The 14,057-nt window shown below is 41.4% G+C and overlaps 1 protein-coding gene across 1 annotated transcript in view; it reads left to right on the top strand.

The window, feature by feature from the left end:
• The window catches only part of LOC132873633 (ubiquitin carboxyl-terminal hydrolase 32-like), an 89,374-nt gene that overhangs the window by 33,482 nt on the left and 41,835 nt on the right, over positions 1-14,057 (top strand). Inside the window, exons 10-17 of the mRNA XM_060909380.1 lie at positions 74-157; positions 3,573-3,634; positions 3,753-3,855; positions 5,377-5,560; positions 5,659-5,822; positions 6,046-6,186; positions 10,259-10,376; positions 13,402-13,556. Of these exons, the coding sequence (XP_060765363.1) occupies positions 74-157; positions 3,573-3,634; positions 3,753-3,855; positions 5,377-5,560; positions 5,659-5,822; positions 6,046-6,186; positions 10,259-10,376; positions 13,402-13,556 (1,011 nt within the window). The remainder of the gene's footprint in view (positions 1-73; positions 158-3,572; positions 3,635-3,752; positions 3,856-5,376; positions 5,561-5,658; positions 5,823-6,045; positions 6,187-10,258; positions 10,377-13,401; positions 13,557-14,057) is intronic.

Below are 14,057 nucleotides of genomic sequence, written 5' to 3' on the forward strand. Positions count from 1 at the left end.
TTGCACATCGTTATGAATCGGATACCCATCCGAGAGTAAGGTTACAATTTCTCTTTGCTCTGACTTTATATAGAAAGGCCATTTGACACTTGAAGACTATCAGATTTGGAGTGTTCAGAGTGCCCTTGCTGCTGAGTTTCTCAACCTCCTATTTCAGGTATGAATGAACGCCTTTGTATTAGGATTAGCGACATGACAAAAATGTCATGTCACAATTAGGGATGTTAACCGATGACCGTTTGACCGGTGGTTGACCGAATCAACGTCAACCGGTTAAATTTTTTTTGGTTGTCGGTTAAAAAAAAAAATCAATCGTTTTGAAGCTGCCGATTTTGGAGCGGAGAACCTGGAATTCCGTGTTGTAAATGCTTGGGCCATGCCATGCGGCGTAAGGACGACAGCTGACATCAGAAACACCCATTCGGTCATGTCCCGCCCTCCCACCCCAGTTAAAGACAGCTGACAAATCAGAAACACTCATTCAGTCATGTCCCGCCCAGCTGCCACTCAGCGAAAGAAAAGTGTAGACACAGGCTTTTTAGCTTACAAATTACTATTCTGTTTTTTTTTTATTATTGTTAGAAGGCACATCGAGTTTAGTCCTGCCTTGGCCAGTGCATTCTGAAAGTATGTTTCGGTCTGTAGCCAACAATGCATGTTATTGCAGATCATATCTCTCCACACAAACTAAAGGCGCAGATGCCGACTTTTTTTTTTTTAATCTCGCAGATCCGTTTTGTTTTTTTTTTTGGGGGGGGGTGTTGGAGTGTCTGATTGTAATTTCAAGGTGGATTCTGTATTAAAATTACTAAATAGGCGGGTGCCGTTGCAGTCCATGAGGCGTGGGGGGTGTGAGAGGAGGGCAGTGGATCAGGGGGCTCTGCGCGTTTGCGCGGAAGCTGCGCAATCAGTAGATCAGAATGCGCACATTAAATTTTGCGCGGCTTTCTGATTTGCTGTTTTCTTCTCGTGCTTGTACTTCCTGTGTTTCGTGGACTGTGGCGGCATTTGCTTATATGCAGAATTTGCTTTGATGAAGTTGTGGTCAGACGCTCCAACGCCCCCCCCTTGGGAAAGGAAGGTCGGATCTGCGCGATTCAGCCGTGGAGAGGGCGCCATCCGCCAAAAGGCGCCGTTTGCATCCCTGTTAATTCCAGTTCTAGAATTTTAAACTCGTAGGTTAACCGACTTTAACCGGCTAATGAGGCTCGGTGGTCGGCCAAGATTTTTTTTTAGTTTTCGCCATCCCTAGTCACAATTCCCGAAGGCATACAGTGGGCAATATGGATCATCATATATAGGTATGCTGACAAACGGCCAGGAATACAGTAGTGTTGCATTTAAAAAAAAAAAAAAAACCTGTGTGATGATTTGTATCATATCTACAAAATAAAAGTTTGGAACAAAAAAACCCTTAGCCCAGGGCTTTTCAAAGTGTGGGGCGCGCCTCCCCTAGGGGGCACCAGAGTTCTTAAGGGGGGGCGCAACGTGAGGAAAAATAAACCAGAATAAGTTACTATTGCAGACATTTAGCAAACTTCAGCTGGCCTTTGCCAGAGACAAAATGGATCGATTTTTAGTACCTAAAGCTACAGTGAGTGAGGAGACAGAGTCTGGGCCAAGCAAAAAAAAAAGAAGTATGACTACGATTATTTAAAATTTGGATTTTCATGGACTGGATCTGAAGATGCTCCACTGCCACAGTGTGTTGTCTGCCAAGAGGTGCTAGCTAACAATGCTATGAGATGTTTAAAATGTGTAAAACAAGATTTTTTTTTTAAAAAGCACAGATGTTTAAAATGTGTAAAAAAAGAAAAGATGTTTTAATAAAGCTCATATGTTTTAAATGTGTAAAAAAGATGTTTTCAAAAAGCACAGATGTTTAAAATGTGTAAAAGAAAAAAATAATGTGTACAACAACCATTTTTTTTTCAAATACGAATGGAACATTAAGTATAGCAACAACAAAAATTGTAAGGGGGGCGCTGTTGTTTATTTGCTCTCTGAGGGGGGGCTCACTCTCCCACACTTTGAAAACCCCTGCCTTAGCCTTTTAAAGGAACAGTCCACCATACTTCCATAATGAAATATGCTCTTATCTGAATTGAGACGAGCTGCTCCGTACCTCTCCGAGCTTTGCGCGACCTCCCAGTCAGTTAGACGCAGTCAGACGCGCTGTCACTCCTGTTAGCAATGTAGCTAGGCTCAGCATGGCCAATGGTATTTTTTGGGGCTGTAGTTAGATGCGATCAAACTCTTCCACGTTTTTCCTGTTTACATAGGTTTATATGACCAGTGACATGAAACAAGTTCAGTTGCACAAATTGAAACGTGGCGATTTTCTATGCTATGGAAAGTCCGCACTATAATGACAGGCGTACTAACACCTTCTGCGCGCTTCGACTGCGCATTGATACGGAGCTCAGTATCAATGCGCTGTCGAAGCGCGCAGAAGGTGTTAGTACGCCTGTCATTATAGTGCAGACTTTCCATAGCATAGAAAATCGCTACAGTACGTTTCAATTTGTGTAACTGAACTTTGTTTCATGTCACTGGTCATATAAACCTATGTAAACAGGAAAAACGTGGAAGAGTTTGGTCGCATCTAACTACAGCCCCAAAAAATACCATTGGCCATGCTGAGCCTAGCTACATTGCTAACAGGAGTGACAGCACGTCGGACTGACTGGGAGGTCGCGCAAAGCTCGGAGAGGTACGGAGCAGCTCGTCTCAATTCAGATAAGAGCATATTTTATTATGGAAGTACGGTGGACTGTTCCTTTAAAGATTAAGTACAAAATTTTATCAAATCAGCTGCTTCGTCAATTTGTAAATAAATTTATGAAATAAATAAATAAAAAGATCCCAATATCCATGAAATCTCAGAAAAGCGTATTGTGACACAATTTATCACAATATTGACATTACATCGTCATATCACTCAGACCTACTTTGCAATATTGTCTTGGTGTTCTGTTTGTCTCTTTAATATTTAACAGTTATTCCACGAAATTGAATCGGATATGCACTGATAGCCAACGAGTCGCATAGCACCGAGTTGAAATTGAGTGGAATAACTGTTTTAGTCTATCCACATGCGCTGGATTTTGAGTAACGGAGCATTTTTCTTTTTTGCAAATTCGATGAATTAAAAACTTTATGCAAAACGTCTGACAAAATCATTTCCGCTTGGAATGTAAGCAAACTGGTGAAATGACAGCAATTTGTGAAAAATGCTCTAATAATAATTCTTGGAAAAAAAAAAAGATATGTTCTTACAATCAAATACTTCCATTCCATATTTTGTTGCTTTTTTGTATTTTTTGGGGTTTTGTTTTTGAGTAGAGTTTTTATTTCATCCTCAGTTGGTTCAGTAACATGGTCCACCCTTTTGTTTTTCTCAACTCACGGTATATGAGCTGATATCCTTGTCGTAGAGTAGCCAGTCAGAGCGCGCGATTGCTCATATCCAGTGAATGTGGATAGAATAATAAGGAATATCTCTATAGGGTATGATAATTAATTAATAATAAATAAATAATAAATAATTGTTTACCTGCAACTCCCTTCAGGTATGTCATATTGTTCTTGGACTGCGGCCTGCCACCCCCGAGGAGGAAGGACAGATCATCAGGTTCATATAAGACCTCATTTGTTTCTCTTTCATAGTATTTCTATTATTCGGTCGTCAGTCAGTTCAGCAATTAGTCTGAAGAAACTGCACTAATCAGTAGTTTGTGTTCTGTTTTCAGGGGCTGGTTAGAGAGAGAAAGTCGGCATGGCCTCCAGCCTGGAGATTACTGGTTTCTTATCGCTACACAGTGGTGGCAGCAGTGGAAGGACTATGTCAAATACGTAAGCTTAAGACAACACCATGGGTTATATCTCAGACTGACCCTATGTATGCTGTTCGCAAGAGACATTAATGCTGTGTTCACACTTATACCACTTTCGTACCGGTGTAACTGTATCGATACAAAGTATACCGGTACAGTTTAGTGCATCTGTCCACACTAGCGAGAAATGTTTGCGGTTTTCTTTCAGGGTAGTTGAAATGCGCGTGCGCGAAATGTTTCCGTGGTTACCGAGTAACTTCCTTCCGAGAATATATGGCATCCGTTATTTCGAGATCTCGAGAAAACAAAACAATTATTTCATGATCTCAGCTGGATCACTGTATCTCCGTTGGTAGAGATGAAGCCGGGCCAGTCTTCTGCGGAGGTGCCGCGGACTCATTTTGAAATTATCCCTTATTAAAAGACTTGATGCAATCTCTCCCTGTGTCAACCCCTGATCAAAATATTGCCTTATTAGGTGATCGATTATTCCAGACATTCTAATGACCAAAGTTGCGTCTATACAGAATGAGAAATAGCCCCAAAGTCAGCATATCACAAGTCTCTTGGCGCACCTGAATGAACCATTTCTCAGCTGTTTACTCGAGATCACGAAATAATTTTGTTTTCTCGAGATCTCGAAATAATGGTTTTGTTTTCTCGAGATCTCGAATTAGTTGTGTTGTTTTCTCGAGATCCTGAATTAATTATGTCGTTATTTCGGGATAACAAGGTGAATAAAAAAAAAGGATTATATGAAGGGCCTCTCTCGGCTTCCGTACGGATGAAACAACGTGTGTGTGCTTTGTGTTGTCAATGTACAGTCTGTATTTCTGGTGGTCATTTATTCAGTCGAATCGTATAAAACGTGCAAGGCAGTTGAGAAAGAAACAAACGAATCTCCGTTCTTCACTATTTTATTCAGCGAAGACATCGATTGAGGTGTGTGACTTTGCGCATGCGGATTATATTTGTATCGATACAGAACCGCTTCATCTGTCCACACTACAGCGAAGCGCTACAGTACCGATACTGTACCAGTACGAAACCCATACATTTGTGGGTTTCGTGCCGATACAGTTATACTGCTACAGTACCGGTATAGTTGCTAGTGTGGACAGGTGTTGCGGTACGAAAGTAGTTTCGTATGGTACAAAATCCCTAGTGTGGACAGGGTATTAATGTTGCGTTTACACATCATGAATATGGGTTGTTAATGATACCTCTGTGAGCTTATCCATATGCTATAGATTCATAGACATTTACAGGATGTAGGTCAACTGGCTTTAGTCAGCTATGCGTAAAAAAAAAAAAAAAAATTCTAATGCTAAACTTATTAAAAAGTTAACTTGGATAAACTGTTCAGAGTTTCCAGCCTAATTTCAATCTACTTGTATGACAAACCTAACTGGAGTTCTCTGTTCTCGTTTTTGTTCAGTGAAATGTGTTGAAATTATTCCCTCTGATAGTTGCTTACACAAAACAGTACAGGAGTTATGAGCTGAACACACAGCAGCTCTTTTTGTTATTTTATTTATAGGGCAACAAGGTGATAGTGGTGGAACAACCCGCAGTATTTCCTAGCAGTAGAACTCCTACCTCGTCTGCAGGAGTGGAACAAGGGGGTCAGGGGGAGGGCACGACAAGCTCACACTCATCCCCAGAAGAGAAGTTCTCGGACAACATCTCTAGTGCCTCTGAAGCATCAGAAACGACAAGTGGCAGTCAGTATTCACATAAAAAAAAATCCCCTCCAGTCTGGCCTCTGGCTCCAGGTGTTGTTGAAGAAGTCTTTCACAGACATGGCTCCTTTCTTGTCTAGGTCTCCTCCATTCCAGCTCGACTGCCACGGATATCTGCTTCTCCCGACAAGCTGATTCATCTGATATAGACAGCCAGAGTTTCCCAGGGGCTGATGGGAATGTGACAGCTCTCAGGCCAGGTGCCATAGACAACCAGCCACTGGTGGCCTCCGAGCCTCTCAAAGTAAGCACTGAGCAGTGCTTTTAGACTTAATCACATACCTGATAAATGTGACTGTTAAACATTAAATAGAGGAAAGATGAGATCATTAAATATGCATAATGATCAGATCATATTCTTATAGGCAGAATAATTCCCATATAAATGTTTTTTTTTTTTTGTCCTGTAATGTAGTTAATTTGTGCTTGTACTGTATTATGAGTGTCTTTGTTATTCTCTCTAATAGGCTCCCACATTAACGATGGAAGGGGCACTGTTGAGACGCTCTCCCAGCCTGCATCTGGGCCAGGACTTTGAGATTGTACCTGAGCCAGTCTGGAGAGCTCTTTACCATTGGTATGGAGCAAACCTCAGCCTGCCCCGGCCAGTACGTATAGTCTTCCCCATCAGACATTGCAGTGTTAATGTGGCGTTTTCTAATCTCATCTCCACATTGGAAGGTTATTGAGGTATTTCACCTGACGTCACAGGGTCATGTGACGCCCCGGTGTCTGCCATTTTGAAGGTCAAGCTAGCTAATGTCAACAACATAGTAGCTAGTATGTTACTGTAGCAATGTTTACGTTCAGTCATTTGGATGACTGTTAAAACCTTTCAGTCTCAAGTTTTTCCTTTACTGTATTTACTAGTTTACTGTAATTATGATCCGGCAGCTATTTACACCAGATCCAGTGTAAATAGCTGCCGGAGCGTGCTCCGGCTTGCTCCCAGAGTACTCTGGCCGAGGTTCCGGAGCGCGATCCAGCTTGCTCCCCCTCAAATTAAGCAGCACGCTCCGGCTTGCTCCTGGAGTGCTCCGGCCGAGGTTCTGGAGCGCGATCCGGCTTGCTCCCCCTCAAATTAAGCAGCGCGCTCCGGCTTGCTCCCGGAGCACTCCGGGAGCAAGCCAGAGCGCGCTGCTTAATTTGAGGGGGAGCAAGCCGGAGCGTGCTCCGGCAGCTATTTACACTGGATCCGGTGTAAATAGCTGCCGGATCATAATTACAGTAAACAAGTAAATACAGTAAAGGAAAAACTTGAGACTGAAAGTTTTAACAGTCATCCAAATGACTGAACGTAAACATTGCTACAGTAACATACTAGCTACTATGTTGTTGACATTAGCTAGTGCTAACAGCTAGCTGCTAGTACACTGCTACAACACAGACACCGACCCTAATAATACAGTTCTTGGTCATTGCCTGGTAACAGCAAATTTATAACGGGCCATGTCTCAACAGACTAAGAAGTTATTTCAATGACATTTAATAACATTTTGTTTATCCTGAGGACCGAAAGTAAATGAAAATGTGAACAAACCTTAGCTGTAATAAGATGGCGACCACCGGCTCCAGGGACGACCCGCTGATGTAGGCATGTTACCCAGCCTGACACAAAATATTTGTAGGCATCCAAACTCTTATACGCTTTCAGATCAATACCTGTGTGTGGCGATGGGTTTTTAACAACATAGGTATACAGATCACGTGGGCCGAAGTCAGGTAAAGACGAGGGCTTCGTGTACTTCCGTACGTCAGTGAACAATCCTGGTGGAAGCAGGTAAACGTCGTTCTCTAAGCCTGCTAACCTCAATTTTTGCAAATACCTCTCCCTCTGCTCGCCCTGTAAATGCCCTACGTCGCTGGATAGTGAAGGTGTTTTCTGCATCTCGCTCCTTTTTCTTTTATGTTTTTCGTTTGTCGCCTTCCTCGCATTCAAACTGATTCGAGCCGTGACGTCCAAAATGGCAGCCTAACGATGCATCACATGACTTGGTCACGTGGGTGAAAAACCTCAATTGCCTTTAACATCTGAACAAGGCAGTCGGCTGTGTTCAATACACAGTGCTGTGCAAAAGTCTTAGGCGCATGTAAAGAAATGCTGTAGATCAAAAATGGCTTAAAAATAATGAAATGAAATGTTTCAACATAAAAAAAAATACTATAAACAGCAGTAAGTCAATAAATGAAACAAAGTCAGTATTTGGTGTGAGACGAACCTTTGCTTTAAAAAAAAAAAGTAGTCTCAGGTACAGTGAGTGCAGTTTGATAAGGAAATGAGCTGTAGGTTTTACTGAGCATCTTCCAGAACCAGCCACAGTTCTTCTGGACACTTTGACTGTCACACTCGCGTCTTCATTTTACACCAAAACCCAGCAGCCTTCATTATGTTTTCTTTTTTAATCTGAAAAGTGGTCTCTTACCAGTATGTAATATGCTGCTCAGATACCAACTTTTTTTTTTTTTTAACATTTTGTGCTGAAAAATGACCGTTTGGACTCGAAAATGTTTTTTGTACTGACTCGATAATGTAGAAGTCATAAAATGGAAATCTCTAACAAAGTTTGTGTGTGTGGGGGGGGAAAGATAGGGTGTCTAAGACTTTTGCACAGTACTGTACATTCCCACCAATCCAGTTCTGAACTACAAGTATCCTCACTTTCATTTACCTTAACCTAGCAACACTGCCAACAGTACTGTAGTGAACATCATCATCCGGCACCGTCACTGTCTCCTGACAGTCTATCTCCAAAATTATACTGGAAAAAATGAAATGTCTTCATGGTTGTTCATTTTTAAATGAACCTAGGCCTATTAGATAAGCTAATATCTTATTTAATCTTATCCAAATGTCCTGTGTTTGTGTGCTGCCGCCGATGTCATTTCAAATGAGGCCATTGACTCTAGTTTTTAATTCACTGTCTCACACACACAGACCATCACAGCGTGAGACGGTTATGGAAAGACTCAAGAACTTCCCCGACGTTAGCATTTTGCATTGGAAAACCGGCTAGAAATTCATCATGTTCAAAATCTATGCTCATTACTCTTTCATAAAAATAGTTATTTGTTTACCGAGCTCTCACCAAACTCGGAAAGAATCTAGACAAGGTTGGCTGCTCCTGTCGCCTTTTCAGAACCGTAGCGAATCAGAAGTGAGCTTTCTGGCGCCCCATCGTTGCCACAACGAGCAGCCAATCAGCGTCAAGCTTTCATACAGTGTAGCTGATGTGATTGAAGGTCAAGGCCATAAAGCTGCCGCGAGTATGCAAACACAGTAAAAAGTGTAAACGAACACGAAAATAACCATGAGAAAGAAAATGTTTTGGAAAATAGGAAATCTGCTAGCATTGTTGGTTGAGGAACTTTGAAAAGTAACCAACGCCAGGCTGATTATAGCTGGATTTTGCAGCCTTAATGAAACCCCTGAGTTCGTATTGGGGGGGAAAAAATGTGATGCCTAAGAGTTTTGCACAGTGCTGTACATCAGGTTCATTCTGACCTTCGGACTCAGTTCTCTATTCAGGAGTATACTTTTACTACACTGGGCTTGGGCTGCACAGTAATAACTAATGCAATACATATATGTTATTTACCAGCTGGGGGGTCCGTATCGTGAAATACTGTGACCGAGGTCTTGAAAGTACTAGCCGAGGTCATGGTATTTCACCATACGGACCAACCTTAAGCTGGTAAATAATATATATATATATTTTTCTTTACCAAATTGTAACAGAAAACGAGAGCAGCCGAAAGGGAAAACCGAGGCGAGCCGCCATTTTGAATTTTCATTCACGTCTGTAATGCAAATTGCTTCCTCCTCGGTATACAAGTGCACTTCCATGGCAGGGGAAAAAACTACATTTTGCCGCCTATGTAGTCCCCTATTTATACAAAATTGAGTCATTCAGGATTCAGCCATGTTTTTGCTCAGCGTTAGCAAGTTAGAGGTTTTTAGCTTTCTCCTGAAATGTTTTCTTTTATTTCTTCTTCCTCAGGGTAGTAAAACTCGCTTTCGCTGTGAGCACTGTCGTTATCGCTATCCATGCTGTAAAATTAATGCTATTCTCCTGAGAAATGCTGGCAAAAATTTATAAGATTTTTGATAATTTTATAAATAAATCTTATTAAAAAAAATAAATGTTGAGAAAAAAATTCTACCATGTTGTTTGTTGTTGTGAATGAGCGAGTTGCCAGAAGTCCATAACCGGGGTCCGTAACTGGGGTCCATACCGTAGGATACGGACCCACTTGCCAGCCAATCAGAGTGCAGGATTTGATGAAAACCGCACCGCGAAAAAAATAATCACAATTATTTATCACAGTTATTAGAGAATTGTGATTTTTATAATAACTATTATTACTTTATTGTTGCATTTCATAATATCAAGTGACAGAAAATGGCCTTTTTTCAATCATCCTTTTATATTCAAATGTAATTTGTTATTCAACCAAAACCAATTAACTGAAAAAGGATCCCTAAATAACTAACTTAAACTAAGCTCAACAAAATCACAATCTATTATTTTCACTGAATTGAGGAAGCCGAAATGTTTCTATGTAAGATTGGATTTCGGCCTACTTGAACCATGAAGTATCATCCACATGGTGTTGCCGAAGCAGCATATTTAAAAAAAAAATGCAGTGACATTAATGTGTTGTTGCACCCCTGATGTGTAGGTGATCAGGTCGAGGGATATGGAGAAAGCAGAGTTAGAACTCTTCCTCAGACACCTGCTCTTCCTGAGGCAGCAGCCTCCAGCACGCACACCGCAGTCTAACGGCTGGATGAACATAGGTAAGACGGAACACATGACTCTAACGAGGGAGTTTCAGGACTGCGTCCAGCTCACATGTACAAAAACTCAAACGCACGATATGCAGTCTGCTTATACTATTTGTAACTTATTGTTCGCTTCAATAAGAAATAAGAAACTTGGTTGTCTGCCAGTTTGTTTGTTGTGAAGTGCAAAAATGTGCATCCCCTGAGGACAAGAAAGGGGAACTCTATAGCAACAGTATCATTATTACAAGTAACAAAAATGGTCAAATAAGATTTATAAATGTAGGAAAAAGCAACCAGGATTTTTTCTAAGAACTTGTATGCCCCTAGGATCATTGCAAAACTCTTTTTCAGACTTCGAAGGTTTTTAATTATTATCTTGTTGCAGGGCTTGCGTCCTGATGGCGTGAGGAACAACTCCTTTGTCCCTCACGCCATCAGACTGTACAACTCCTCTCTGGGGGGGAAGAAGGGGTAACAGGAGGACCGAGGACGGGAAGGAGCAGTAGCCTAGCCTAACAATAAGCAATACCAGACAATGTGCAATATAAAGTGCAATATCTCTCCTGCCGCTGAGCCCCCCCCCCTTTTTCCCCCCTCCCCCCTTCCTCTTCCCCATCTCTTATTCTTTTTATATGTTTGTATTAGTGCTGTCAAAAATGTTGCATTATTAACGTGTTAACTTGACTCAATTTTAACGGCGATAATTTTTTTTATCGCGAGATTAACGCTCTGTGACATGATGTAGGTTTTTCATAAGCTTTTGAAACTGCCAGGAACTTGGAACAGAGACTTTGCTTAGAAAAACGATAGCAGCTAGACTGTAATGCCACGCCCCGCACAGCCAGAGTCCTCTGCCCTCCCCCGAAGAGCCACGGTGCTCGGCTTAGGTTTCGTTTCCCCATCGGCGGCTCCAGCCCGACTTTGCAGTGGCTGTGACAAGACGTGTTATGCTCTGCAATAAAAAAAAAAAAACATTGGTACAACCAGTGTTCGAACTATGCCGATATTTTCGGGGGGTCCCTTTTTTTCCCTTGGGGGGGGGGGGGGGGGGGGTGCTTGCGCTTGTCTCAGAGCGCGGATCTCCATCGCGCGCTCACTTCGGATATGCAAATGCTTCCCGTTACACACAATTGCTATGTCAATAAACATCATTTTGCCAATATTTTAGAGACCCCCCAACATTTCCCAAATCATGTTTTCAAGGGATCTCATGTCTGTTTCAGGGGATCTCGGATCCCCCGAATACCCCCGTAGTTCGAACGGTGAGCAAGCCCATTCACTTTTTTATGCTGATAAGAGAATTCCAATGGTTTTTCATGTGACAAAAATGTGCGATTAAATTGCGATTAATCGCGAGTTAACCTATGACAGTCGCGACATTAATCGCGATTAAATATTTTAATCGCTTGACAGCACTAGTTTGTATTAGGGCTGTCGAAGTTAACACGATAATAACGCATTAACGCGATCTCAATTTATCGCGATTAAAAAAATAGTGCCGTTAACGCAAATTCTAATTTGGCCCTGCGAGTCACCCGGAGTTCATGTTGAGGCTTGTCGCGCGCTGCTTCAATAAGAGTAAGTGTGAGTGATTGAGAGGTCTGTTAAACGGGAAGTTTCATTTCAAAAGAGGAGTGTGATTGAGTTGGTTTCGGTATGCACTTTGCAGTTCTAAAATACTTTTGTAAAGTGAGATTTCAGTACGCTGTGGCACTGTGATATGACACTAAATGTCTTTATTGAAGTCCAACTGCAATTTATTTTTGTTTGCACAGCACTGTGAAGTCCTATAGGCTGTGACTGAATACAACTCCAGCACAATTGAAGTTTTATTTCATTTTTATTTTCTTTTGTCACACACGTCTGAACTGAGACACAGTAGTATGTGACTCCATGTTTTATATTTGAGACTACAGCTCCCTAATCCATCGCAAAATCCGATTTTGTGTTTTGTATGTTCAGTACTGCCTAGTATGTGAGTGAATAAACTCCCTTACCATTTTTCTCTTGTCCCAGCAGTTTTTAACAAGTACTTTTAGCATAAAATGTGTTCACCATTTTAATTGTAACATTTCAGTTTAAAAGCCTTATTCATTTATGTAGATTTTAAAAAAAATCGATTAATCGCGATTAAGCGCTGTCGCCTCACAGCAAGAAGGTCCTGGGTTCGAGCCCCGGGGCCGGCGAGGGCCTTTCTGTGCGGAGTTTGCATGTTCTCCCTGTGTCCGCGTGGGTTTCCTCCGGGTGCTCCGGTTTCCCCCACAGTCCAAAGACATGCAGGTTAGGTTAACTGGTGACTCTAAATTGACCGTAGGTGTGAATGTGAGTGTGAATGGTTGTCTGTGTCTATGTGTCAGCCCTGCGATGACCTGGCGACTTGTCCAGGGTGTACCCCGCCTTTCGCCCGTAGTCAGCTGGGATAGGCTCCAGCTTGCCTGCGACCCTGTAGAAGGATAAAGCGGCTAGAGATAATGAGATATGAGATTAATCGCGATTAACTATATGAAATTCTGAGATTAATCGCGATTAAAATTTTTAATCGTTTGACAGCCCTCGTTTGTATATGTAAATACTTAATTATTTTAATTTATCTAGAAGTTTTCTCTATTTCTTTTCTCTGTTTATCTGTAATGATGCTGCTGGAATCTTAATTTCCCTGAGGGAACCCGCCCAAAGGGATCAATAAAGTTTAATCTAATCTAATTTTTAACATTTTGGAATTCTACCTTTTTTTTGGTAAGCAATTATAAAATGGCCCCAGGATCTACATTTTCAGAATTCAGAGTCGATGCACTTTTTGTACATCACAGTAGTCTACTCTTGTGTTTGGTTGTAGATGTTTCCCCTTTCTGATATACGCTTAATAAAGGTCATAAGTCATGACTGTGAACCAGCAGGCTTTAAGCCCAGTCATGTCACGTTCCCCACTGTGTGTGGTTAGTTAGAGGAACTAAAATCCTTCTCTTTCAACTCAGCTTAGCCAAATTATAACATTTGTACTTGAACTCATCAACCCCTGATGTCTCTTGTACGGTAGGTAACATGCCATCTCCCAGTACTCCTCTGAAGCGGGTGCTGGCCTACACTGGCTGCTTCAGCCGAGTGGGAACAATAAAGGACATTCACGATTATCTGTCTCAGAGGCTCCGGATTAAAGAAGAGGATATGAGACTGTGGCTTTACATGAATGAGGTGAAGAGACACTGACATGTGCACGCACACACACTCCTCTTTCTCTCAAATGCACAGTAAAATGCTAGTTCTCTTAAATTTAAATGGATCAAAGATGAAGAATTTTCAAAACGTATGAATTAATTTCATGGCTTTATACTTTACCTGGCAATATTTTTCAATAATGTCACAAAAGAATTCAAAGTCAACACCTTTTACTTTAAGGAGTTTAGCCCTTTGAAATGAAGTTAGTTTATAAGACATAACTGAACTGTCCTAAAAATAATTGTATTCAAATGACACCATGAACTAATTTGCCATTGTAGTCACAACTCTTACCTTCTTACATGTTTTTCTAAATATTAAAGGTGACATATTATGAAAGTCACTTTTTTCATTACTTTTGCACACGCATTTGGGTATCTGGAGTGCCTATCAACACACAACTTCTGATATAAGAAGAAGAAGCCTTTATTTGTGTCACACACAGCGAAATGCGTCCTCTGCATTTAACCCATCTGA

Source organism: Neoarius graeffei, chromosome 25, assembly GCF_027579695.1.
Source record: "Neoarius graeffei isolate fNeoGra1 chromosome 25, fNeoGra1.pri, whole genome shotgun sequence".
Lineage (NCBI taxonomy): Eukaryota > Metazoa > Chordata > Actinopteri > Siluriformes > Ariidae > Neoarius > Neoarius graeffei.